General features: G+C 42.8%; 1 protein-coding gene across 2 annotated transcripts in view; it reads right to left on the reverse strand.

Moving 5' to 3' along the window:
• Positions 1 to 11,441: 11,441 nt before the first annotated feature.
• The window catches only part of LARS2 (leucyl-tRNA synthetase 2, mitochondrial), a 202,558-nt gene continuing 188,946 nt past the window's right edge, over positions 11,442 to 25,053 (reverse strand). For both annotated transcript variants that reach the window (XM_083188551.1, XM_083188552.1), the window contains 2 exons: positions 14,332 to 14,459; positions 11,442 to 13,240 (listed from right to left, as the gene is read on the reverse strand). In XM_083188551.1, coding sequence (XP_083044677.1) covers positions 13,061 to 13,240; positions 14,332 to 14,459 — 308 coding nt within the window. In that variant the 3' untranslated portion in view covers positions 11,442 to 13,060. The remainder of the gene's footprint in view (positions 13,241 to 14,331; positions 14,460 to 25,053) is intronic.

Here is a 25,053-nt window from a genome sequence, read left to right on the forward strand (position 1 = left end):
CCATCCCAAGCGTCTATCACCTGTAGGGAAAGACAATGCTTGGATAGCAGGGCTTTGCCTATAAACAATAGGAAAATCCCCACTCAGCATGACCGCTCGGAACACAGCACCACAGGGTGCATCATGGGTGTAACGCAATGTGTGCTGAGCGATCGTGCTTAAGCCTGTCACTCAGCACAGAGGAAGGGTTGCCCCATGTGTATGCCCCTTAACAAAATCTTTTGTCAAATGTATGTTGTTTTTTGTTTTGTTTTTGTCTGTAAAGTGACTTTGAGTCCAGTTCTTTATAAATAAATAATAATTATCATTATATAATTTACAAACTGCTGAGGCCAATAAGGGCCCCTCAGACATCATACACAGCAATCCCTGCCTACATTGTGGGCTTATCCAGGCCCATAGCCAGCCAAATCACCCTGCCTGTGCAGATCATGAACACCACCATCCTGACCACTTACAGTCTGCACCTCTCGATATTGGACAATTAATTTTTGACAGCAGGATCCAGACACTCCACCCTCACAGGAGCAGGTTAGTGTGATCTGGATTTCAAGCTTTGGGCATTTCTGTCTGTCTTCATCAGCAACAACATTTCAACAGGTCTCTGGGGAGAACTAGTGGTCTGCTTCATTCCTGTTAGAAATCATATTAACCCAATATTTTCCCCCATTACAGCTGACTTTTGGGAAGCAGAGCTTACGCCACCATCTACACTTTCATTACTGACACGGACAATACCCAGTCAAAATAATTTCTACTAATCTCCTTCCTCTCATCGCGATTGCTCTATTTTTTTATTCTCTTTTGTATTGCAAACGTTCTTCTCTGCTAATCTCTTGCTATTGGTCCATTGGTCCCCCCTCCCCCTTTATTGTCTCACAACACACCTCAGCTGACTATGAGTGCACCTTGCTATGGCAGAGTGCAAAATGCCTTTAACAACTGGAGCCTTAGAAGTAGGTAAACTTATCAACCATTACCTTGGGCACAGATAGTTCACTATTTTAAAAAGCAAACCTTTAAGAGACAAAAGCAGACAAGGTACCCTACTGCTCAGGGCACAAATTTGATACCCATTGCACACATCTCACCCTCCCAGTGGAACACATGTACATTAAATATTGAGAAAACATGGAACAACAATAGCACCAATACATAGGTTTGGATGCCATAGTCTATTTTATCCCTCTTAGCTGTTTCTGCTTCTTTCTGAATGCAAATGATCAATCAGACATTACAACTAGGCAGGTCTGAGGGTAAGGGGAGGACAGAATCTTGGAAGATTTTAGAATTGAAATATTGGTCAGTCGTCAGCTCCCCGTGTTCAAATCCACATTGGGTGTAGAATTTAAATAACTTTTCACAAGGAGTGTCCATATGACCTCATGAGGACAATCCCAACATAATTATAAACCAGAGATATTATTCAATTATATTGGAAATATTTATACATGGATACCTCGTCTTAATTTCACCAAAAAGTGCTAAAAACAAATTGTGTCCATGGTACGGTAATTAAACTGGATTCTTACATTTTGAAAAATGAAAAACATACAATTTATCACTGAGCTGGTAAAAGATTGTATACAAAAAATGTCCATGTGTCATGAGGTACACCAGAGAAAAATTGGTTAATATAACTTAAGTTAAAAAACACACACAAAAAAATAACATGAAAATAATAATAAACTCACTGTAATTTATAGAAAAAATATATAAATAGCTGTATACATTAGTATTTATACCCTAGAAATTTATTTTGATCAGATTCACACAGTTTTTAAGGAAAAGTAATAGGTAGCAGCAATATGGGACAGTCATTCAGATATGAACATGGAATCTGGCTTAGGAAGTGTGTTATCTCTGTCCCAGTTACTCAGTTTCAATAAAAAAATAAAAACAATGTTAACATACACTCAATTAAAAAATATGGTTAAATGTGTGTGTCTATGACAAATAAAAAAGTCAACTTCAATAGTTGGGTCAAGTGCATTCCACTACAGGTCCTTACCATGGCCCTTATTCTGATCGGTGCGGATATTCCCGCATTCTTACGGAGCGGTCCGCACGCCACAGTGTTCTGCCGCGTGCGGCCATCGTCCGTAGAAACGCCCACGTGTCCTCCGCATTCGGACGGACTCACTCTTTAAGAACAGGGCGTGTTTACGGACGACATACAAACCATGCGTGTGCGGGAGAAACACTCCGATTCTGCACGGTATTACAGAGTATTACAGAGTATGCTCGGGAATACCGCATCCGAACGGGAGCCAAGCGGTGCTACCGCCCGTAAGCGGAGTATTTACGCCAAACAACCCACTATTATGTCAATTCTGCAATACATCACATGACCCACTTATTCAATTACCTATCCTCATAAAAAAATGCTTATTTGGAATTGGAATCAATTAGATTCCAATATATCCTTACAAGCATGCCTAACACATGCATTGCACACATTAACCCTTACAGCAATTGAAGTGCAATGGTTTCAATTAAAGCACTGACAAGCGTCCTATTAGTGAGTAATGAGTAAAGGAGTCGATTTTATTGGGTTCAGGTGTTAATGCTTGTAGTCATTAGGCGGTCCGTTCGCCTCCCGCAGGAACGAGTGGTGTCCGCAAAGCAATAGTACACTTGTGGACACCGCACATTTCTGCCCTTTTTGTTCGCGTGCATTCGGAGTGCTATCCGAATGCACGCCCCCCAACATAAGTGTACTCCCCCGTGTCCGCCCATGTTTCCGCCCCGTTTTGCCCACTTTGAAACTACGCCCATGTGTCATTCCGCATGACGCCCATAATACGCCCATATTTCCCGAATGATTGCGGTGACCAGTTTTGTACGGGATTTGGCCGAACAGGTACGGAGTCAAGGCGTGGCACATGCGCGTGGCGTTCTCCACGCATGCGCAGACGCCGTAAATACGCGGTCCGAAAGTATGCGGGAAAGTACGCGTCAATCAGAATAAGGGCCCATGTACTCTCGCTGGAAAGCTCACCATGAATAGGGTTAATTTTACTGCCTGCTTTGTAACATATACAAAAGGATGTCATAGGGATTAGTGTCGGAGAGCTCCACTACAGGCTAAAATAATAAGCCTGTTTCTTCCGTCTGTCAATTATGAAGATTCAGAGAAAACTCTTCATTATTTTTATAAACCTTTAACATGTTTGTATTGAATTGTGTCTCAAGCATCTGCAAGTGTTAATCCCTGCAACCCAAAGGACCAATGGCTTGTTTTGTATTTTAATCTCCCATCATGCCTTTCTCCAGCCTCGCATTTTGTTGTAATAAGAAAAGCAATGTTATTTTCTAATTTTTAACACTAAAAAAAAACACAGCTGAACAATGTACAGTTACACACGTTTTTCAAGGTAATAAATTATGTCTGCATTGTCAAAGTCACCATTAGTGTAAAAAACACAGATTCTGGGAGCATATATATAGCAGAGTTCCCACACTACATTTGGCTGGTCTTGATGCAGTGGTTACAATTAATTGATTACAGACAGTTACAGATTTCTTTGTTCTCATTCCCCTTCCCCTGCTGCTCTTGACTGGCCTTTTGCTATTTCTCCTAATAACATTTCATACATGTGTAATCTTTAACAGGAAATATATAAAGATATGATGTACAGATGTTCTTTTATTTCACACGTTTACACAGAAAACACTTGTTCATTTTCCATGTGATTACTTCCTTAGCTATATAGTATATACATTTGGATTGTACGTACACCAGTGGTTCCCAAACTGTGTGCTGTGGCTCAAGTCAGGCATATACTAAGCCTTAATGCAGACCAAAGCTTATGCAATTGTTGGAACACGTAAAGTGCGAAAATTCATATATTAGGAAACAGATGGGATTTGTAGCCAACTCTGTTCCCAAACTATAAAATGTATAAAAATATATTAACCGTTTGAGTGCCAAGTTTTTTTTAAAAAGCGGAAATCATTTACACTGCAAAACCAGTTTGATTTTGCAGTGTAAATGATTGCCACTTAAAAAAACAAACCTGGAGATTTCTTAGCAAATCTCTCACTTTCTGATTCTCTCATCCTATTACATTTCACCCTGTATTTCCTGGATAAGGTAAACACAGGTCATTATGATGAATAAAAATGTGTGCTTGTCAATTTTCACACCTATTTTGACAAATTCACTTGGACCTCAAAGGGTTAAATTTCAGTATTTAATATGTTTTTATAAATTTTTCAATAAGAAACTTTTAGGGTGCTATGGAAAAAAAATCAGATACTCAAGGATGCCGTTATTCAAAAATGTTTGGGAACCACTGATGTACACTATGGAGCTCATTTCGAGTTGGCTTATGCCTGACTTGCACCTTCTCTCCTCTGCAAAAGATGAAAGGTGGTGACCAATACTGAATACAGTAGAAGCATGTTCATGTAATTGCTAGATATGGAATCTGCAAGAGACACCCCTAAAGCAAAGATCACTCCAGTTTCCTCTCACAATCCAAAAATACACTGTTAGGCCAATTGGCTCCTAACAAATTAACCCTAGAATGTCTGTGTGTGCATGTAAATGTGATGGGGAATATATATTGAAAGCTCCACTGGGGCAGGGACTGATGTGAATGTTCAAATATACTCGGTAAAGCGCTGCGGAATATGTGTGCACTATACAAGAAACTGTTAATAAATAAATATACATATTGAAATAAAAGCCCCCTCCCCCCACACACATAAAGAAAATTGTGGGGGGTTAGCAGATTGGAGTCTCCACTTAAGCCACAAGCAGCATCAGCTATGACAGGCTAGGCTGGTTACAGGGCACTGTGACACAGCACTGGCCTACTAAGCTTGGGGCTGAATTCCCTGAGGGTAACAGATATGCATTTACTTTATTGGTGAACATCATTGTAAATTACAAATACAATTTGTTGAGGCCCCCACAGTAATGTTTTTTTTATCCAGTATTTATGGTTTAACTTGCTGAATATACAGTTGCAAGAAAAAGTATGTGAACCCTCAGGAATGACCTGGATTTCTGCATCAATTGGTCATAAAATGTATTCTGATCTTCATCTAAGTCACAACAATAGACAAACACAGTCTGTTTAAACTAATACCACACAAACAAATATATGTTCTCACGTTTTACTTTTTACTGAACACACAAGTCACAGTGCAGGGTGGACAAAGTATGAACCCCAAGGCTAATGACTTCTCCAAGAGCTAATTGGAGTCAGGAGTCCACCAACCTGAAGTCCAATCAATGGGACGAGATTGGATTTGTTAGTTAAAGCTTCCCTATCCTATAAACACACACACACCAGTTTTGAGTTTGCTATTCTCAAGAAGCATTGCCTGATGTGAACCATGCTTCACACAAAAGAGCTCTTTTATAAGACATACAATTAAGAATTGTTGACTTGCATAAAGTTGGAAAGGGTTACAAAAGTAAACCTAAAAGCCTTGGTGTTCATCAGTCCATGGTAATTCAAAGTGTCTATAAATGGAGAAAGTTCAGCACTGTTGCTACTCTCCCTAAGAGTGGGCATCCTGTAAAATGACTGCAAGAGCACAGCGCAGAATGCTCAATGAGGTGAAAGAGAATCCTAGAGTGTCAGCTAAAGACTTAGAGATCACTGGTACATGCTTATATCTCTGTTGATGAATCTATGATATGTAAAACACTAAACAAGAATGGAGTTCATGAGAGGACACAACGAAGGAAGCCACTTTTGTCCACAAAAAAACATTGCTTCATTTGGAAGCTTGCAAAATAGCACCTGGATATTTTACAGCACTACTGGCAAAATATTCTGTGGACAGATGAAACCAAAGTTGAGTTGTTTGGAAGGAACACGCAACACGGTGTGTGGAGAAAAAAAAAAGGCACAACACATCAACATCAAACCTCTTCCTAACTGTAGTAGAGGGGGCATCATGGTTTGGGGCTGCTTTTCTACTTCAGGGCCTGGACAGATTGCTATCATTGACGGAAAAATTATAATAAAAGTTTATAAAGACATTTTGCAGGAGAACTAAAGGCCTTCTGTCCACCAATTGAAGCTCAACAGAAGATGGGTGATGCAACAGGACAACGACTTAAAGCACAGAAGTAGATCAACAAAAGAATGGCTTCAACAGAAGAAAATACGCCTTCTGGAGTGGCCCAGTCAGAGTCCTGACCGTAACCCTATTGAGATGCTGTGGCATGACCTCAAAAGAACAATTCACACTAGACATCCCAATAATATTGCTGAACGGAAAATTGTCTAAAATTCCTCCTGATCTTTGCGCAGGTCTGATATGCAACTACACTATAGAAAACATCTAGGAGTCCAAATAGACAACAAACTGGGGTGTAGTGCTCAATGTAATATAGCAACAAAAAAAGCCAACAAAATTCTCGCATGTATTAAAAGGGGCATGGAAACTAGGGACTCAAAAGTAATTATGTCTCTGTACAAATCATTGGTTAGACCGCATCTCGAATACGCAATGCAGTTCTGGGCTCCCCACTATAAAAAGGACATCATAGAATTAGAAAAAATCCAAAGAAGAGCAACAAAGCTTATTAGGGGAATGGAGAATTTAAGCTACGAGGAGAGATTAAACAATTTGGGACTATTTACACTAGAGAAAAGACGTTTAAGGGGGGATATGCTCAACATGTATAAATATATTAGGGGCCAATATAAGGAAATGTCAAACACTTTTTTTTCTACTAGAAAGGACTCTAGGACTCGAGGGCATGAGTTTAGATTAGAAGAAAAAAGATTTTGTTCACCTAGAAAAAAAAATTTCTTTACAGTCAGAGCAGTCAAACTTTGGAACTCTCTTCCTGGAGAAGTGGTGTTGACAGACACTATAAATATGTTTAAAATAAGGTTGGATAAACATTTATTGGTTAAAAACATCCATGGGTACAAATAAGTAACATAATCTGTCTTTAAAATATCAGAACATACTATACAACAAGGGATAAACTACTATAAACATAGGTTGAACTAGATGGATGCAAGTCTTTATTCAGCCTCACCTACTATGTAACTATGTAACATTTAGTTGAGGTTATTGCTGCCAAAGGAGGGTCAACCAGTTACTGTATTAAATCCAAGGGTTCACATACTTTGTCCATCCTGCACTGTGAATATTTACATGGTGTGTAATAAAAACATGAGAACATATCATTGTCTATTGTTGTGACATAGATGAAGATCAGAACACATTTTATGACCAATTTATGCAGATATCCAGGTAATTCCAAAGGGTTCACATACTTGTTCTTTCAACTGTATTTTCCCCTATGGTGTTTTCTTTTTTGAACAGTCTTTTCCTGTTTTGAACTACAGGCCCACATGTACCCGCAATATCAGAGCACGCTGAGTTCTGAAAGTGCCAGTATGAATTGGCACTCATGGGTATAGCTTACAAGCAATAGCCTACCCATGCAGTCTATGAATCTGTATATAATTATATGCATTATACTGTAACACTGTTTCCCTGTACCATAATAGAAGTGCAAGTGTATAGACAAGAGGACTGAACTCACAAATATAAAGTTACTCTAATGGACATGGATAGCAATAGAGGGTATCTGTTATGTATATTGCTGGATTGTTGACATGAGCATTTACTTTTGAGGAACATTAAATGTGCAGTGACCTTTTCACGTGTGATGTTATATTAGAGAGCTCGGTCTTGCAAAACTCTTGGGTCATATATGCAAATAGTTTTTTTTACTAGCACACAAATTAATGTATGTGCATCTGTTTACCACTAAGGGGGCCAATCCTAGTCCCGAAGGGTGCGATTTGCCATTCGAGTGTCGTTTTAATGATGAAAACGGCACCCAAATAAAGCCTAACTCAAACCCTTTGCACCCTATGGAGGTGCGAGCACTTTTAAGCGAATTCAGCCCGCCGTAAAGTGCGCCCGGTGTCGTGATGATTTGCACTTGCGATTTATCCGCAACCAATCGGGACTAATAGGATCGACCCCCTTTATGTACCCTTAAATTTGTCCTCTCCATGTAGAGCTATTGAAACATAGCACCAATACATTCTGTGAATGCTTTAACACTGAACGGTCACAGCCTAGACTAATGCATTTCCTGTTTTGTGTGTGTTTTATTCATGTGTAACAAAATACACAACTGTTAGCCAGCTTCAATTAACAATACTATGGGTCCAATATGACTCATTTCATGAGTTTCATGTAAACAGGAGAGATCCAGGTTAGCCCCCATCTCACCCTTATGAAAGCTGTGCTATTAGGTGGACATTTCTCTTATTGCTTCAGGAAATTGAACTGGCTGATAATACCAAGATCACACTTCAGTGTTCAGCAGCAATAATCAGGTGTCAGCAAACATATCGGAGGTTGTTAATTCAACATTGATTTTCATTTGTGCCTCTGTCACAAACCAATCTTAGAAAGGGTGTTAGAAGTCATCTGTGTAAGCCATGCCACTTCTGTATATAATATGATGTAAGTTATTGCTTTATCAGAGTCACAAGTTCATTGTATTGATTTTACTTGTCACTGTAAATAGGCAATTACATAGCATTTCCTCTTTTGTGTTATTCCGCATACTGTCCTCATACTATGGTGTGAATTTGATGCATGCTTGCCTATTGCTGCCCCCTCCATCTAGTCACCACAAGTGAGTGTGACCAGCGGAAGATGGGCTGCCCAGGGGAGTGGAGAGCAGTATGATCACGTCATCATGGCTCCACCCCTCTCTATACAGTGCGGATTGTGTCATTGGATCCCTCTTGGTTCATCCACTTGTGCTCTGTACGTTGGTGGGGGATACTTGCCATTGCCCATCCTTGGGCTTTGATTCTTGGGAGCCTCCCAGCTGTTTTCAAGGGGTAGGCATGTGTGATGGGATGCAGTGAGATTGTTAATGGCTGTGATGCTTATAATTTCTATGGGGACACTGAAATGCCGGACTCATCGAGGCACTTATACTGCTGCTAACCAGCATGTCTACACTACAAGGTTGTCCCATTGAAAATACAGTAAGCACAATTGAAAAGTGTGTTGAGTCAGCAGTCTACCATTTTAATGTCACCATCAAAAGGTGTCACTAGGGTTGATGTCTCCCGGTGTAGTGACCCCCCCCCCCCCCATTGGGCCTCCTCCCGTCAGGCACCGGATTGCATTGTAGAGGGTAGCTCTTATAGGGATAGCGTTACCTATGTGCATTTTCTGGGATTGTCAAGAAAACGCAGGCGTGCCCAAATGTTTGAAGAGTAGTCATGTGACCTCAGCTCCGGCCTTAAACAGCCTGTTGCTATCACAGCCACCAAATAAGTCCTCCTGGGCTACACACAGACTGCACACACTGGAAAAATCATTTCATGGTGAGCAGATTGCAAATGGATTTGCAGCTAATCGCAGTCCATGCTTGCACAGGGCAGGATTTCACTTTAGCTGGACAGCCTTGCAATCAGGTCTGAATACCCCCCCCATAATACAGTGGTTTACGATTACAGCAAAAGGAAAACAAACGGAAAAACAATGAACAGAGAATCTTATTCAGGTTAGATCACATGAGAGATCCAACATGCAGTTTCTGTGTATGTGCAGTATTCATTCTACGGATGTGCACAATTGGTCCTGTGAACACAGTATTACTGTTAACAAGGGGGGGAAGACCAGAGAAGGTTGGCGTTCGGTAAAACAGAGGTGTCGCCCACTTCTCTGGGGCATGGCAAGGCCATATACTGCATCTGCATCTCTCAATGCCCCCCTGCGACTACAAGCCTGCGTAAGGTCAGACTTAAATCTTGCAGATGTTCATCTAGAACTGCAATCGCATCACAATTTTATCTGATGGGTAGATGGTGTTTGCACAGCGCTCAGAGATGGGAAGGGGCGAGCCCTTAGCAGCCTGCACCTATAGGGGGGAGTCCTGGTCCCCCCTTTTTTTCCATAGAAATATGGTACAAGTTTGGGGGGGTGCTGGCGCTCTGGTGTCACTGTATTGCGTGTGTAATGTCCAAATGGTCCTGGGTGTATAGTCTGTATCTGGGAGTGATAACTGTGGGCTGGGTGTTGGGAAGGATGTCAAAAAATTCTTCACAGTGAATGGTAGTATGAGATGCTATGTCCCACGAAGAGGGGTGTTCTGCTCAGGGGGACTTGAGGCTGGGAGTTCAGTAATGCAGTTCCCTTGCTTCTGAGTTGGGGTGTCCGTACCTCAGATGTAAGGACATGCGTCAGTGTAAGTGAATTTAATAGTCTTGTAGTAACTTACCCTTAGGATTTGCAGTATCAGCGTGCACTCCTTGCCTAGATTGTTTCGTGAGTGAAGGTTAGAGGGCAGGAGGGGCGGATGAACATGAATGACTAAAGACTGGTGCTAAAGTAAAAGCACAGTTTTATTTTGACACAGTTTCTAAAATGACAGTAGTACAAAATTTAAGATAAGCAATAAATAATAAGTAAATGAGGGTGGGTGCCAAACGCATGTGTTCAGCGCCACCACGGCATCCACGGGCTTCCTGATTCTACTGCGCATGCGCGATCACAGTGCCGGCACTAGACTTGCGGCGTTCTAGTGTCCGGTGTGTTGCATGTGTAGTGCGCATGCGCCATGTGCGGCGCTAGAGCCTAAACAGTTGGTGCCTGCTATGCACGAATATATGCCAATGCTGAATAGACGCTGCTGGCGGCATCTGCAAGTGTGCATCCAATTGGATGCATGTATGTCAATGGACCAGAGGCGTGTGTGCGGGTGCAGGCTTGTTGTGATGAGTAACAGAGGGGGTGGGTGTGAACCCAGCGCTGCCTCATGTGCTGCCTCGCCCGAAGCGTGGCGAGCGCACGCGGATGACTTCACATATATTCCGCGTCCCCTCGCCACGCTTTGGACTCGGTGGCTCGCTGCGCCCGCAACACTATATAAAATCAACTCCACGCCAACGTGGATAGTGGGGGTATGAAAAGGTCGGAGGACGAGTACCGCTGCGCTCGCCACGCTTCGGGGTGGCGTTAACAATGGGGGGGCATTTAACATAGTCATTACCCATCAGGGTGGGTATACAATTAAAAATTGGGTAAGGGGGGGGCATTTAACATGGGAATAAGCCCAAATCGGGCATGATCGCGTTGCATCGCATCGCATGCCATTATAATGGCATGCGATGCGGCGCAATATTAAAATTGTATGCTCACACCCGGGGGAAAGGCTCAAATCGGGTCCCATCACATGCCATCGCATACCTTAATTAGTGGCATGCGATGCGATGGGCGCCGTGATAATACACAAGTACCAACACACCTATATAACGCACATTTTTAACATACTGCTGGACCAGATGCACTAAGATTCAAAACTGATAAAATGGAGAGTGATAAACAGCCAGCCAATCAGTTCTTACCTGCCACGTCACAGGCTGTGTTTGAAAAATGTCAGACAGGAGCTGATTGGTTGGTTGTTTATTACTCTCTATTTTATCACTTTTGATGCTGAGTGCATTTGGCCCTCATGCCTTTTATATACTGCTTTTAATTGTATACAACCTTTATTTATTAAAACAATAAATAATAGATTAGCAATACAATTGATTAATTTGTATATGAGCATACATACTTCATTATAATTGTTCCATTACATTATAAAATTACAATTATAATATAGTATTAAAGACAAGGCAACGTGCAGAGTGTCAATCCTGAGTAACATAAGGATGATTTAGATTATTGATGTTTACACAGATGAGCATCCCGGGATGCATGCAGGAGGCTGATTATAAGGAGGGGCACGCAGGAGACGTCTAAGTAGAAAAGATGCTTCCTACATATTGCTGTGATCTCAGCACTGTGACTGATATTGCAAGCTGGGATCCAACATCACGACCATCGCGGAGTTCCAAGAAGAAGGCCAGCTGAGTGAGCTCCAGGTTACTCACCTGACCCCCAGGAGAGGCGCTGCAAGGCCAGGAAGTCTGCATGGTAACACACAGACCCTAGGCTCTCCCCTCCCAGAAAACGTGGATCCCCCCCCCTGCACACACACAAACACCCTCTCAATCTCGCACAGCAAAGGGGAAACGCAAGGTCCCCAATAATACCACTTTCAAACATAATACACTGGATTTTAAACCCGCTACAATCCTGGGTTTTTAAAACCCCGGGTAGAGCCATGCAGACATACGCCAGTCCTGGTATTATGCGTGTGCACGTGAAAAATCCTGGGATTTATTCATATGTCTGAAAGGGGTATAAGGCCGCACAAGCTGTGGCTTATTAGGAATTTTTACTCATTGAACCTTTTTCACAAAAAAAGTATATATATATATACGTTTTTTTCTTACACGAGATTTCATTGGATAGTCCACACCAACAAAATATCGGTGACACATCAGTATCACCCCCCAGCCCCCCCCCCCAAATTAAAAAAATGTTTGTGGTCTATTTACGGATATATTAAATAAATAAAAGTGATATGTCCAATCCTTAAGTTGTAATAATGTAGCTTTAAATATAAAACACAACAACGGTACTTATAAACAAGCATGTGTAAGTGAGCACCTTGGGTGAAATGTAATAGGATGAGAGATTCAGAAAGTGAGAGATTTAGTAAGAAATCTTCAGTTTTTTTAAAACAGCAATCATTTACACTGCAAAACCAGTGTGATTTTCATACCATTTATATATACCATACAATGGAGATTTCATACCAAATCTCTCACTTTCTGAATCCCTCATCCTATTAAATGTCACCCCTTATGTCCATTGAAAGCTTTTAAAAATGAATCAATGGAATTTTGACAAGAATCAAACACAATACAAGCTGTGTTTGCGCTTCACCACACCTCAGTATGTATTTGGCTGTTAATAACTGAAATGCACATAGCTGAGGTCTGCATGTAGTCTATATAAAAATGAAATAAAGTAAGTAGAGTCTGAAGATTTATACAATAGATGCGCTGAAAAGTATTAAACGCAGTTAATTCTGAAACAATTTGATTTACATACAATTCTTCCATATACCGGAAGCTGGTCTCAAAAAGAACGTTGTAGCCACAAAAAATGTATTTCTTCAAGGCTTTTACAGTATACAACATTACGTCTGCACAAGGAAGTTGATGAGAGTGGTTCTCGGAGAAAGTATCACCCTCTTTATAGTGCGTCCCTGCAGGTGTGATGTGCCCAGTTCACTCTGCAAGACCAAGGCTTGCACCTGCTCAGCGTCCTGGGATACAGTATAGGGAAGGGTGACTGTCCCACAGACTTTATTATTAATCTGCAAAACAGATCAGAGTAAATGTTATGCATTGTACTAGTTCCTAATGTGCAACTTTCTTTTAGTTAATGAAGTTTAACAAATTAATTGAATATAGTGCTCATTATGTTACACTTGTTCTTCTAAATTATACAATACCTAAAGTGTAGCGGGGATACGGTCACTGGGTCACCAAGCATTAGGTCTACAAGCATTAGGTCGACACCACTAGGTCAACATGCATTAAGGTCGACATGACTGAAGGTAGACATGCAGGAAGGTCGACATGACTGAAGGTTGACATGGGTTAGGTCGACAGGGTCATTAGATCGACAGGGTCATAAGGTCGATATGGGGAAAGTGGCAGGGTCATAAGGTCGATGTTTTTTTCCACTGTTTTTTGACAGTGCCGAGAGGTGGTATTTCCTGCTCTACCATCCACTAGGGTGTGGTGGGAGACTAAAATAGTGTGTCGAGCGCAGTAACGCACCGTGCTACGCTTCAGTGTCCATGTCGACTGTGTAGACATTCAGTTAAAAAAACAAAAAAAACAAATGGAAAACCCCATGTCGACCTTATGACCCTGTTGACCTTGTCCATGTCGACCTTATGACCATGTTCACTTAATGACCCTGTCGACCTAACCCATGTTGACCTTCAGCCATGTCGACCTTAATGCATGTCGACCTAATATTTGTAGACCTAATGCTTGTCTACCCAATGATCCCATTCTGTCTAGCGTAGGGATGCTTTGACCCCCCCCCCCCCCCCAGCTGTTGCTGAAAAACACATCCCAGCATGCCCTGCCACAGTTTGCCCATGCTAAAACTGTACCAAGGCATGGTGGGTAGTGTAGTTCTACAGCTGGAGGGCCAAACGGTCCCTATCCCTGTTCTAGCGGGTATAAATCAAAGGGTCGACAGGAAAAGGGATAACATGGAAATGGTTGGCATGGGTTTTTTTTCATTGACGGTAGCCATGCTGAGCTTTTACTTGTGTCAACTTTTACCTATGTAAACCTAATGTATGTTGACCATATGGCATCAACCTCTTATCCATTTCTAGCAGCACACGAGAGCAGTCAGTATGACCGAGAGATATTGTGTTCTTACCATTACAGACATCTCCACTGTGTCAGGCTGAGCAAGATATTCAGGGTCAGTTGTGGGCCAAGCTTGCAGGAGGACATCTTTGCTCCAGCTATACTGGGTGCACAGCTTATTTTCTACCTTTCCCACACCTGGAAACAATCAGCAAATGAATTAGATAGCACAGATGTATTTTGATCAAACATAAAAAAAATGGCAGTGTCAGATTACAGAGCCGGAACAGCAATCACACTAGGCTGCAGTTTATGGGCTCATCAATAATCATAAATTAGCTAACATTGTCCAAACTTACCTGTTACAGAAGTTCTGAGTATACTGTAAGTGGCTGCACTTCCACAGCAACAATCCACCAAAAATACAAGTGGACTATGTTTTGGTTAATCTGTCAAAATGAAAATATCCCTAATGCTTTTTTTATTTTAACAATAGACTCTACAATATTGTGTATATCGGCTAATATGTACACACTCTGGGGGTCATTCAAAGTTGATCGCTGTTGTGTGAATTCGCAAGGTGATGGCCAAACGTTGACAAACTCAGCGAGTCTGTTTTCGCAATACCCTTGCAACTTGACTGACAGGAAGTCAAAGTTTGGGGGTAGCCGGTTTGGGGGTGGTAACCGGCTATTTTCTGGGAGTGTCTGATGATGTCAGTTCCGATGTCAGAGTTGTTTAGGCACACTTGAACAGACTGGGAAAATCATTTGATGGTGAGTGAGTGGAGTACGGATTTGCAGTACGGATTTGCAGCTGGCTGGCGAATGGCGATATACTACATAAGCAGACTTTCACAGAATGGGCGGTGACTGAATGCAGACCTCTGCAAATATGCATAGAAGTCATGTCTGAATAACCCCTATATTATAAACAATGTGTGCTCCCGCGGGTCGTAGACAACCCCCTTTGTCATTTGTACATGCATTCAAATCTTGACTATATTGTCAATGGCTATGTGTCATACGGTTGACCCAATTAGGGTTGACGCTCAATAGGTCAACCAATATTGGTCGATAGGCCATATGCCAACACATTAAAAAGGTCGACATAGCTTTGGTCGACAGGGACAAATAGTCAACAGCGATGGGTCGACATAGAAAAGGTTGACATGAGAAAAAAAACACCTGTTCTGAACCCCCTTTCTAACCTTTTAATGTTGACCTTCTCTACGTCGACCTATTGCCCGTGTCAACCTAAGCATTATATACCTTTGTCAAAGTGTCTGTTGACCAATAGTGGTCATCCTATTGTCAACCTAACAAGTGTCGGCCCATCAATGGCATGCCTTGTCAATGACAGCATGCTCCTGGATGTGGCCTGGATATTGTTCAGTATGTATGCCCTATATCAGTATGTATACTCTATATCAGTATGTATGCTCTATACCAGTATGTATGCTCTATACCAGTATGTATGCCCTATATCAGTATGTATGCTCTATACCAGTATGTATGCTCTATACCAGTATGTATGCCCTATATCAGTATGTATGCTCTATACCAGTATGTATGCCCTATATCAGTATGTATGCTCTATACCAGTATGTATGCTCTATATCAGTATGTATGCTCTATACCAGTATGTATGCCCTATAACAGTATATGCCTGCTCTATATTGTTTGCTCAGTAGTATAAGCAGTTCAAGGAAAATCGTTAGTGATACAGTTCATAGACGATATTGCATAATGTGTACACAGCATAAGTGTCCCTTTCAGAGCTGCACAAATCTCAGTATGTAGGGAGACCATAATAACTCTCTGAAGTCAATATACTGTAGTTGCCACTTTCATAATGCCATGAAATGTGAGATACATGACCATCAAGATAGTAGGGAGGTCTGAAGTTACATGTGACCTAGAACAGCTGTAAGATTCACGTTCTGGGCCTGATTTAATGCTGCACGCACAGCTGATGTACACGTACAATAGTTGAGTGTTTATTTAAGACTGCACATACATTCAGCCGCAAGCATAAGGCTAGTGCAATTTTCTATAGTGCGAGGAATGGTTGTGTATAAGGATTTACCAAATGATATTACAGCATGCATGGGCACTAAAGGGAGTCCTTGCACATTCAGCTGCACAGATATACACATGAAAGTTTGTTAGTAATTTGCATAAACTCAGACGTGTGACAGCCAATACACTATGACCCTCATTCTGATCTGGTCGCTACACTGCAAATTTTCAATGGCGAACACTGTTTACTGCCTGCGCAAGCACATAATTAGTATGCACATGTGCCAGTCTTCACTGCGGGCACCCTGGGTGACTTGCATAGTCTCCAAGGCACTCGCAGCGTACCCTAAAAAAATGCTGGGTGTGCTCAGGAAAATGCTGGGCATCCCCATGCGAATGGGGACGGCTACCTGCCTTCTATGGGTGGACAGCTGACGTCACCTGATGTCAGGTGCCCAACCTGTTCATGGAGCAGTGTGCCACTAATCTACGGCACCAGACAGATTAGCAAGCGTTTCAAAAAACATTCGATGGTCGGCGACCATCAAATGATTTTGAGCACAAAGCAAAGCATCCATTTGCAGTGCTGCGGGGAAAATCGTCAAGTAGCGGGGACGGGCGTTCAGCCACATGGCGGGCGGCGCTACAAGGAACCAACCAGAATAAAGCCCTATACGCGACAAATGGAAGCGATTGAAGTGGATAACATTAAAATGATTATATTTTGCTGATGCTGCTTCTGCCACTCTACAAAAAGGCATAACAAAATGAAATCCATTACAGAAGAATGTTCCATGTCATTGCTTGTTTCCCTTCTGCTTCTAAAGGAAAATGGAAAGCAGTTCATCCCACCGACCCCATAACAATGGCCTAACATAACAAATTGGGATTTTCTACTTCTATACATTAAGCATAATTATTCTTACTGTTTATTTATATAACCACCCCAATTTATGTAGTGGTTTACACATAGGCAGGGCTATTTTTGTGCAGGCTCCAGCAGGAACTGTGGCCCTTATTCTAGTTCACTCTTTCTGACAAAATATTTGTTAGATGGACAAAACCATTTGCACTGCAGGTGAGGCAGGTGTAAAACCCCACCCAAATTTAATTATCTCTGCACAAGTAACACCTGCCTCACCTGCAGTGCACATGGTTTTGTCCATCTAACAAATATTTTGTCAGAAAGAGTGAACTAGAATAAGGGCCACAGTTCCTGCTAGAGCCTGCACAAAAATAGCCCTGCACATAGGCGCAGATTCGTTGGGTGCTCTTGGGCCCGAGAACCCACGTAAAATCATAAGCTCCAACTGGCCCCGCGGACATACAAACACACACACTACAAAATATTTTTACAGACTAAAACTAACCGACCACTGTGGTTCTGCAGTGTGGAAGGAAAGCCAATACCCGAATAAAAAATATTCTAACATAGGGGAGGCATATAATCTCCACACAGCACTACCCTGGTCAGTAATTGCACTCATGACCTCAGTACTGGGAGGCAGTAATGCTATCCACTATGCCACCCTGCAGAGCTTTACTCATCAATAAATGAGGGAGGAAGAGCAGAGCTAACGTAAATGGAAAGGAAGGATAAGAAGATTATGCAGAGGATGATTAATATTCATGTACAAGAGATAATCAAGGGATTCATAAAACGAAAACAGTGAGGAAAAGCCAGTCAATACATTTAGTCAAGAAAAACAAACGGTATACAGGACACAGACACAACAAATGATATCATCCCAACCGCTCATAAAGAACAACTTCTGATTTTAGTATACTTTGGGCATCCGGAAACTGAGCTAATGGGATCCGAATGAGGGCGAATATGCCTTGCAGGGTGAGATGCTTGGGGTGACTGAGCCACACTGAGAGATGTTTTTCGCTTGAATATGTGTTCTAATAATAAAATCGCATTGTGACTTTTTAAAGGCACATTTGCGTGAAAACAACACAAAAAATATCCTTGGCGCAAGTCATGATATGGTACGCTGAGAAGACTTGTTTAATGTGACTGCCGTAATATTTTATGAAGACACATCTGTATGTGTTTATAATGTATACGTAGAAAAATGGATATCATCAATTTTGTTATAAAGGCTACATTAAAATTCCCACTCCAGATCTATAGCCTGTAATGTATAATGACATCTTGGCTTAAATGTGTCCATACAGTAGGACGACATTTCCGAGGGGGGAAATCACCTGCGATTCTCCCTTGAGCCACCCAGGAACCTCCCGGATGGCAGGACCCCATATGATACACTGTATACAGTCATTTTGCTCATGATGTATCGTATGCCTGTCTGGCTTGGCTGGCAATGTGACGTATCTTACCTGCAGCCCATGCGATTTTCAGGCTCCAATGCTGCGCATGGAACCATGCATTGCATTGGACCTGATGTAAATCACATGTAATTTGGAAGCTTTTCATGCAATTTATCGCCACAATAGCATGAAAAGTGACCAAACTGCAAGTGAATCGCCCTAGCATAGAGGTATCTTAGGTGTTTTTTTGCGGAGTGTAATAATAATACTTTCTCTTATATGGCTGCTCTTGATCTTTATGGATCATTATTGAGCATGTGATGAGAACTCCATAGATAACATCAGAGGCGTAACTAGAGCTTTGTGGGCCCCATAGCAAACTCTTGAAAGGGCCCCCCCCCCCCCCCCATTAAAAAAAAAAATCCTCTGCACAGCAGGCTCACCCCTTTCCCACTACACAGAGATGCAGGACAATAGGGAGAAGATAGATAAAAGGTGGTAGGGAGGGGATACAGAGACGCGAGACGGTGGGGAGGGGATACAGAGACGCAAGACGCTGGGGAGGGGATACAGAGACGCTAGGCGGTGATGACGGGATACAGAGACGGTTGGGAGGGGATACAGAGATGTTAGACAGTGAGAAGGGGATACAGAGACGCGAGATGGTGGGGAGGAGATACAGAGACGTTAGACGGTGGGGAGGGGATACAGAGACGTGAGATGGTGGGGAGGAGATACAGAGACGTTAGACGGTGGGGAGGGGATACAGAGACGCGAGACGGAGGGGATGGGATACAGAGACTTGAGATGGTGGGGAGGGGATAGAGAGACGCTAGACGGTGGGGAGAGGATAGAGAGACGCTAGACGGTGGGGAGGGGATAGAGAGATGCTAGACGGTGGGGAGGGGATACAGAGACGCAAAACGGTTGGGAGGGGATACAGAGACGCGAGATGGTGGGGAGGAGATACAGAGACGTTAGACGGTGGGGAGGGGATACAGAGACGCGAGACGGTGGGGAGGAGATACAGAGACGCTAGCCAGTGGGGAGAGATGTTAGATGGTGGGGAGGGAGACACTAAGGGGTAGGGAGAGAGGATAGTGTGATTCTGGGTGGCAGTCACACTCTAGTAACCAACACCAATAAACACTATTTACATACATGTGATAAATTATTCGAAATGATACGTACAGTACAAGTGGGGTAATTACATAAACACATTTACTCACCTCAGACTGCCTGCAGTTGCTCTTCTAAATCATCTGGCTGTCAGGCTCTCTCTCGTCATGTTGTCAGACCAGGGTAGAGATACCACCTGACCTCATCTCAACTGGCCCCCCTGACTGTTGAATACCCTGCCTGCCCTGGCCACCAGGACATCACTCCGGCATGCCGCTACGTGGGATCAGCGGTCAAGCATCCCCCCCCACCGGACAGTGCCCGACATTAGCGCTGCGGTCCCCCTTAACTCCCCCGCTGGCCGCCCCCCTGACATCAGCGTCTCCTGGACTCCCCCCCCCAGGTCTCTGCCCGGCATCAGCATCGCGGTCCCTCATAAGTTCCCCGCTGGCCGCAGCCGCCACCACCAGACCCGCGACTCCCCCCTGCACAATGGCGCACATGCATCAGCGTCAATTGACCCGCCCCCTCGCACAGCAGACATCCGGACTCCATCCCCATCTGTTTGTCATCACCGTGGCCGGCATCTGCATGACCCGGACCCCCGCCGGTCACGCTGATTGTCAGCAGTCACACAGCGGCAGCCTCCGGCAGTAGATATTAGCAGTGAGCTGACACTGCTCCCTGGCCGGCCGCAAAACAATTATATGGAAAAATGAAAAAACATCTTTATGGTGCAGGGGGTAGCATGCTAAGCCCGCGGGCCCCCCCAGCTGCCGGGCCCCATAGCAACTGCACCCCCTGCACCCACTGTAGTTACGCCACTGGATAACATCAAAGATGGATGCTTGCCCTACGGAATGTGCTTCACACAGTAAGAGTACATATATGGCCGCAGTTATAGATTGAGACTAGCCGGAATTACATTTTTGCTTTTCAGTACTTATAATGGACTTTTTGCTGTAAAACTGGAATAACATGGATGCATGTGCAATCATGCCTCTGTCATTGTTGTGTTTCACTTAATCCTAGTGTTTATACTTACCATGGACATTGTTATTATCCCACTGAAGAAGGAATGCAACGGGTGGGTGTAAAATCACAGTAGATTGATATAGACTTTCTATACAAAAAAACGACAGGAGCTCTTTGTTTTACTTTGATGTACATGCATTACCTTACTTTGATCTTATGTAAGTGCTGCATTAGGATGCTGCCTTGTATAATTTGTTTTCTTCTGAGAACCCTGAGGCATGCTGGGAACGTGAGGACAACAAAAGACTCCATTTCTTCAACTAAGCCTATTGATTATCGGCATTTTCCATTGTTACCTTCCACAGGCTTTGCTATAAAGCATTATTACACCACTAAAGCTCATTTCCTGAGGTATACTCCTCGGAAGTAATACCTGTAATTGAGAAGTGAAGGAGCACAAGCCCCACAGATAAGCATATTATGTTTTTAATTTTGACCCGAACCATAGAAACACTTTTTGCGTTATATCCGGATTGTCTTTCAGGTGTTTTAAATTTTTTAGACATTTAAAAATTGCAGCTTTATTTGTATTTCATACACTACAATGGCAGGTGCCTACAGTATGTCCTTCCCGTTTTCTTCATAGACTTTTTTGTGCCTGTCTTACTAGATTTTGCTAAGGCTTTTAACACACTTCCCCATAAGAGGTTGATAAATAAAATGGAAAATCTGGGACTAGGGAAAAGTATTAGTAGATGTTACCCATTTGTAGATGAACTGGCTGTGTAATAGAGAACAGAGAGTGATAGTAAACGACGCAGTATCAAATATGATACCAGTATTAAGTGGAGTGCCACAGGGGTCGGTGCTTGGGCCCCTTTTATTTAATATATTTATTAATGACATTGGGGTGGATATACTGAGCAATGTTTCCATCTTTGCTGATGACACAAAACTGAGCAGAGTAATTAGATCAACCCAGGATGTCTCCACGCTCCAGAGCGATCTTACTAAATTAGATGAGTGGGCTAAAAAGTGGAAAATGAGGTTCAATGTGGAGAAACTCAAGGATATGCACCTTGGGAAACATAACCAAGGTGCTAACTATAACCTAAGCGGGGAAGCACTGGGTGTTTCAGAACTTGAAAAGGACCTAGGTGTCCAAATACACAATAAACTGGGGTGTAGTGCTCAATGTCACATAGCAACAAAAAAAGTGAACAGGATACTAGCATGCATAAAACAGGGTATGGAGACAAGGAACTCACATGTAATTCTGCCACTGTACAAAGCATTGGTTAGACCATATCTAGAATATGGAGTACAATTCTGGGCCCCGCACTATAAAAAGAACATCATAGAATTGGAAAAAGTCCAAAGAAGAGCAACAAAGCTTATAAAGGTAATGGAGAATTTAAGCTATGAGGAGAGATTGACCCATTTAGGATTGTTTACGCTAGGAAAAAGGCGTTTAAGGGGGGACATGCTAAACATGTACAAATATATAAGGGGACAATATAAGGAACTGTCAGACATCCTTTCTACTGTAAGGAAAGAATCAAGGACACGGGGGCATGAGTTTAGATTAGAGGAAAGAAGATTCCGTTCCATTAGACAAAAACACCTGGGGATGTGGTGTCAGCTGACACAATAAACACATTTAAAATAAGGTTGGACAAACATCTATTGGTTAAAAATATACAGGTGTACAAACAATCATAACCTGTCCTTAAAACAAGGGAGGAAGCTAATACACCAAGGTTGAACTGGATGGACGTGAGTCTTTATTCAACCTTAACTACTATGTAACTATATGGTAACCTGAATTTATTTAAAGATATTAACTGATCACTAAATGATCAGAAAATGGTGGATATTATTGTCAATAACAGTGGAAAGAGTTGGGGGAATTCAATATCCAAATAAAGTAAGGAAGTGGTTTCCCAATTGTACTTAGACCTACAGTTAAGCTTGGACACCCTAGGGGAGAATTTCGGGTGTGGCATAACACACCGGCAGTGATTAGCCCGACGTAGGAATCCCGACTGCTGGGAATCCAGACTGCGGGCACAGTGGCTCGCTACGCTTGCCACCTATTTTATTCTCCCTGTACAAGGGAGAATAGCCGCTGCCCGTCTGTCGGGGTTTTAACAGTCGTGTAATGACTGTCGGACGTTGCCCATAAGAACCAATCAATTTCAGATATTATCCTCTAGAAGGTGCTATATAAATGATATGCAGAATCTGATTGGTTGCTAAGGGTACTTCTTAAAACTCACACTTTAGTAAATGTACATCCTAGTCTCTGTGTAATTAATAGGTAAGGTATCCTAAGTACTCAGTTTGTAAATGGAAGTTCTGCTATAGCTATCTAATGAATTACCAAGAAAGAGCAATGATGCAATTGGCTCAGGATCGTAAAGGAGATCATCCGCAAAAATACAAAGTTTATGGGTCATGTTACAGCTTTAGCACCTAGAAATTCCCACGCTGCACAAAGTCTAGCTCTAGCATATGATAGCTAAAACATAAATGAGAAGGAAAAGAAGCATTTCTTGATGAGAGCCACTGAAAACATGAATAGAGGGAGCACTATAAAGAACCAAAATACAGAATGGTGTAGTTGCAGTGACATGGGAAGACCAGGGGCATTGCACATCAAGATAATCAATGTCCTAAATTATTCACTGGTAAAACTATACAGAAGAAGGGTCCAGTATTGGGAAAAGTGTTGGGGGATAAGGACACAAAACAGGGTGCAGAATTAGGGGGATACACACACACAGTACTAGGTGCAGGGTTGGGGGGGGGGGGGGTGAGCATATAGTAATGGGCGGTATGCAGTCAGTGGATAAACAATGGCCGTGTGTTAAACGGCACGGCTGGCAGCTCACTCTATTCAATGTTCCGGGGGAATCCTCGCTGTCCTCTGACAGCGAGGATTCCCCCAAACAGCGAGGTTCGCGGCTAATGCAGGGAGCCTGCTGCATTTCGCTGTGAGCCTCGCTTTTTCCATATGCTCCAAAAACAGAGCGAGGGGGAATCGGCGTATGCAAGGGGGGCCAGTTGAATACTGACCATGTGAGCTGTGACAGCTTGCCTGCAGCATTGAAAACTGGCCAATGTCTCCCCAGTGGTTCTGTGGGCACGCCCAAGGAATGCTGGGCGTCCCATGCAACAGCCCCCTGCCCACCTTGCTGTGTGCCAATGTCTCAGCGACTGTTATAGTCGCCGAAGACGTTCACACATCGGGTCTGCACATGTATATATTTGCCGATACACATGCGCAGACCCACGCCATCGGTCCCCGCAGTTAATTCGCTGCAGACCGAGCAGGTCGGAATTACTTCCAAAGGTAGCATGAGGTGGAACTCGTAAAAACAAGATATAGATTAAATACCAGAAGTTCAGAAAATACTTGAAGTTTTCATAAAAATATTATACCTAGGGGCCTTTTCAATCATACAAGAAAACAACTGAATAAGGTTTTGCACAGATGTCAAACCAGCATAAGGAGAGAGTTTTTATCATAGGGCAGTATTCAATGAGAAAAATTCTCTGTGCATGGCGAGAGATTTTTTCTCTCGCCATGCACTCGCCCTGTTCCGGAGGGCTCGCTGACACTCCTGCTCCCACTATTCAATGTGGTTAAGACTCGCCGCCACTCGCGGCGAGTCTTAACCCCTGCAGCGGACGAGCGTCTGCAGCTGGGAGCTGGCAGGGAGCCGGGGGACGGTGGCAGCCAGGGAGATTAAAGTCTCCCTGGCTGCTCCAGAACATATGTGGAGGGGAGGAGGGCTCCCTGGGACCCAGGCAGCACAAGCTGCCCCCCCCCTATAGCCAGCGGGGGACCCAGTATTCACTGCACCCGATTGTGCATATGTAATAATCGGGTGCAGTGAATATATGAATATCTAATGAGCGGCTCGAGAGCTCCGGCCCCCTGCTGGCTGCTCTGTGTAAAAAAAAAAATATATATATATATTTATTTTAAATTAAATATATATTCATGTGCTATAAGCACATGAATAAAAATAACATGCCCCTTCACAGAAAAAAAATCCTGATTTTTTGACACCAAAATAAAAAAAAAAACTTTTAGTTTAAAAGTTCACATTCCAGTTCTCCATGAAAAGATGGAGAATTGCTACACGGAGAGACACGGCGAAAATCACTTAAAAAGACGGCGAAAATATCACATTGAATAGGGTGGTTCACTTTTGGAGAGCAAAATGCTCCTTCCAACGCGAAAATAGCACAAACTCGCCATAAAATAAGGCAAATTTTTATCATTGAATACTGGCCATAGTGACCTATAAGCCGCACTGTAGTGTTCCTGGTAAATCATTTGCTACACCTGTTTACATACTGCCTTTAATTAGCATTAAATATGGTATACTGTA

The sequence above is a fragment of the Crinia signifera genome, chromosome 5 (genome assembly GCF_055691185.1).
Source record: "Crinia signifera chromosome 5, ASM5569118v1, whole genome shotgun sequence".
NCBI classification, from domain to species: Eukaryota; Metazoa; Chordata; class Amphibia; order Anura; family Myobatrachidae; genus Crinia; species Crinia signifera.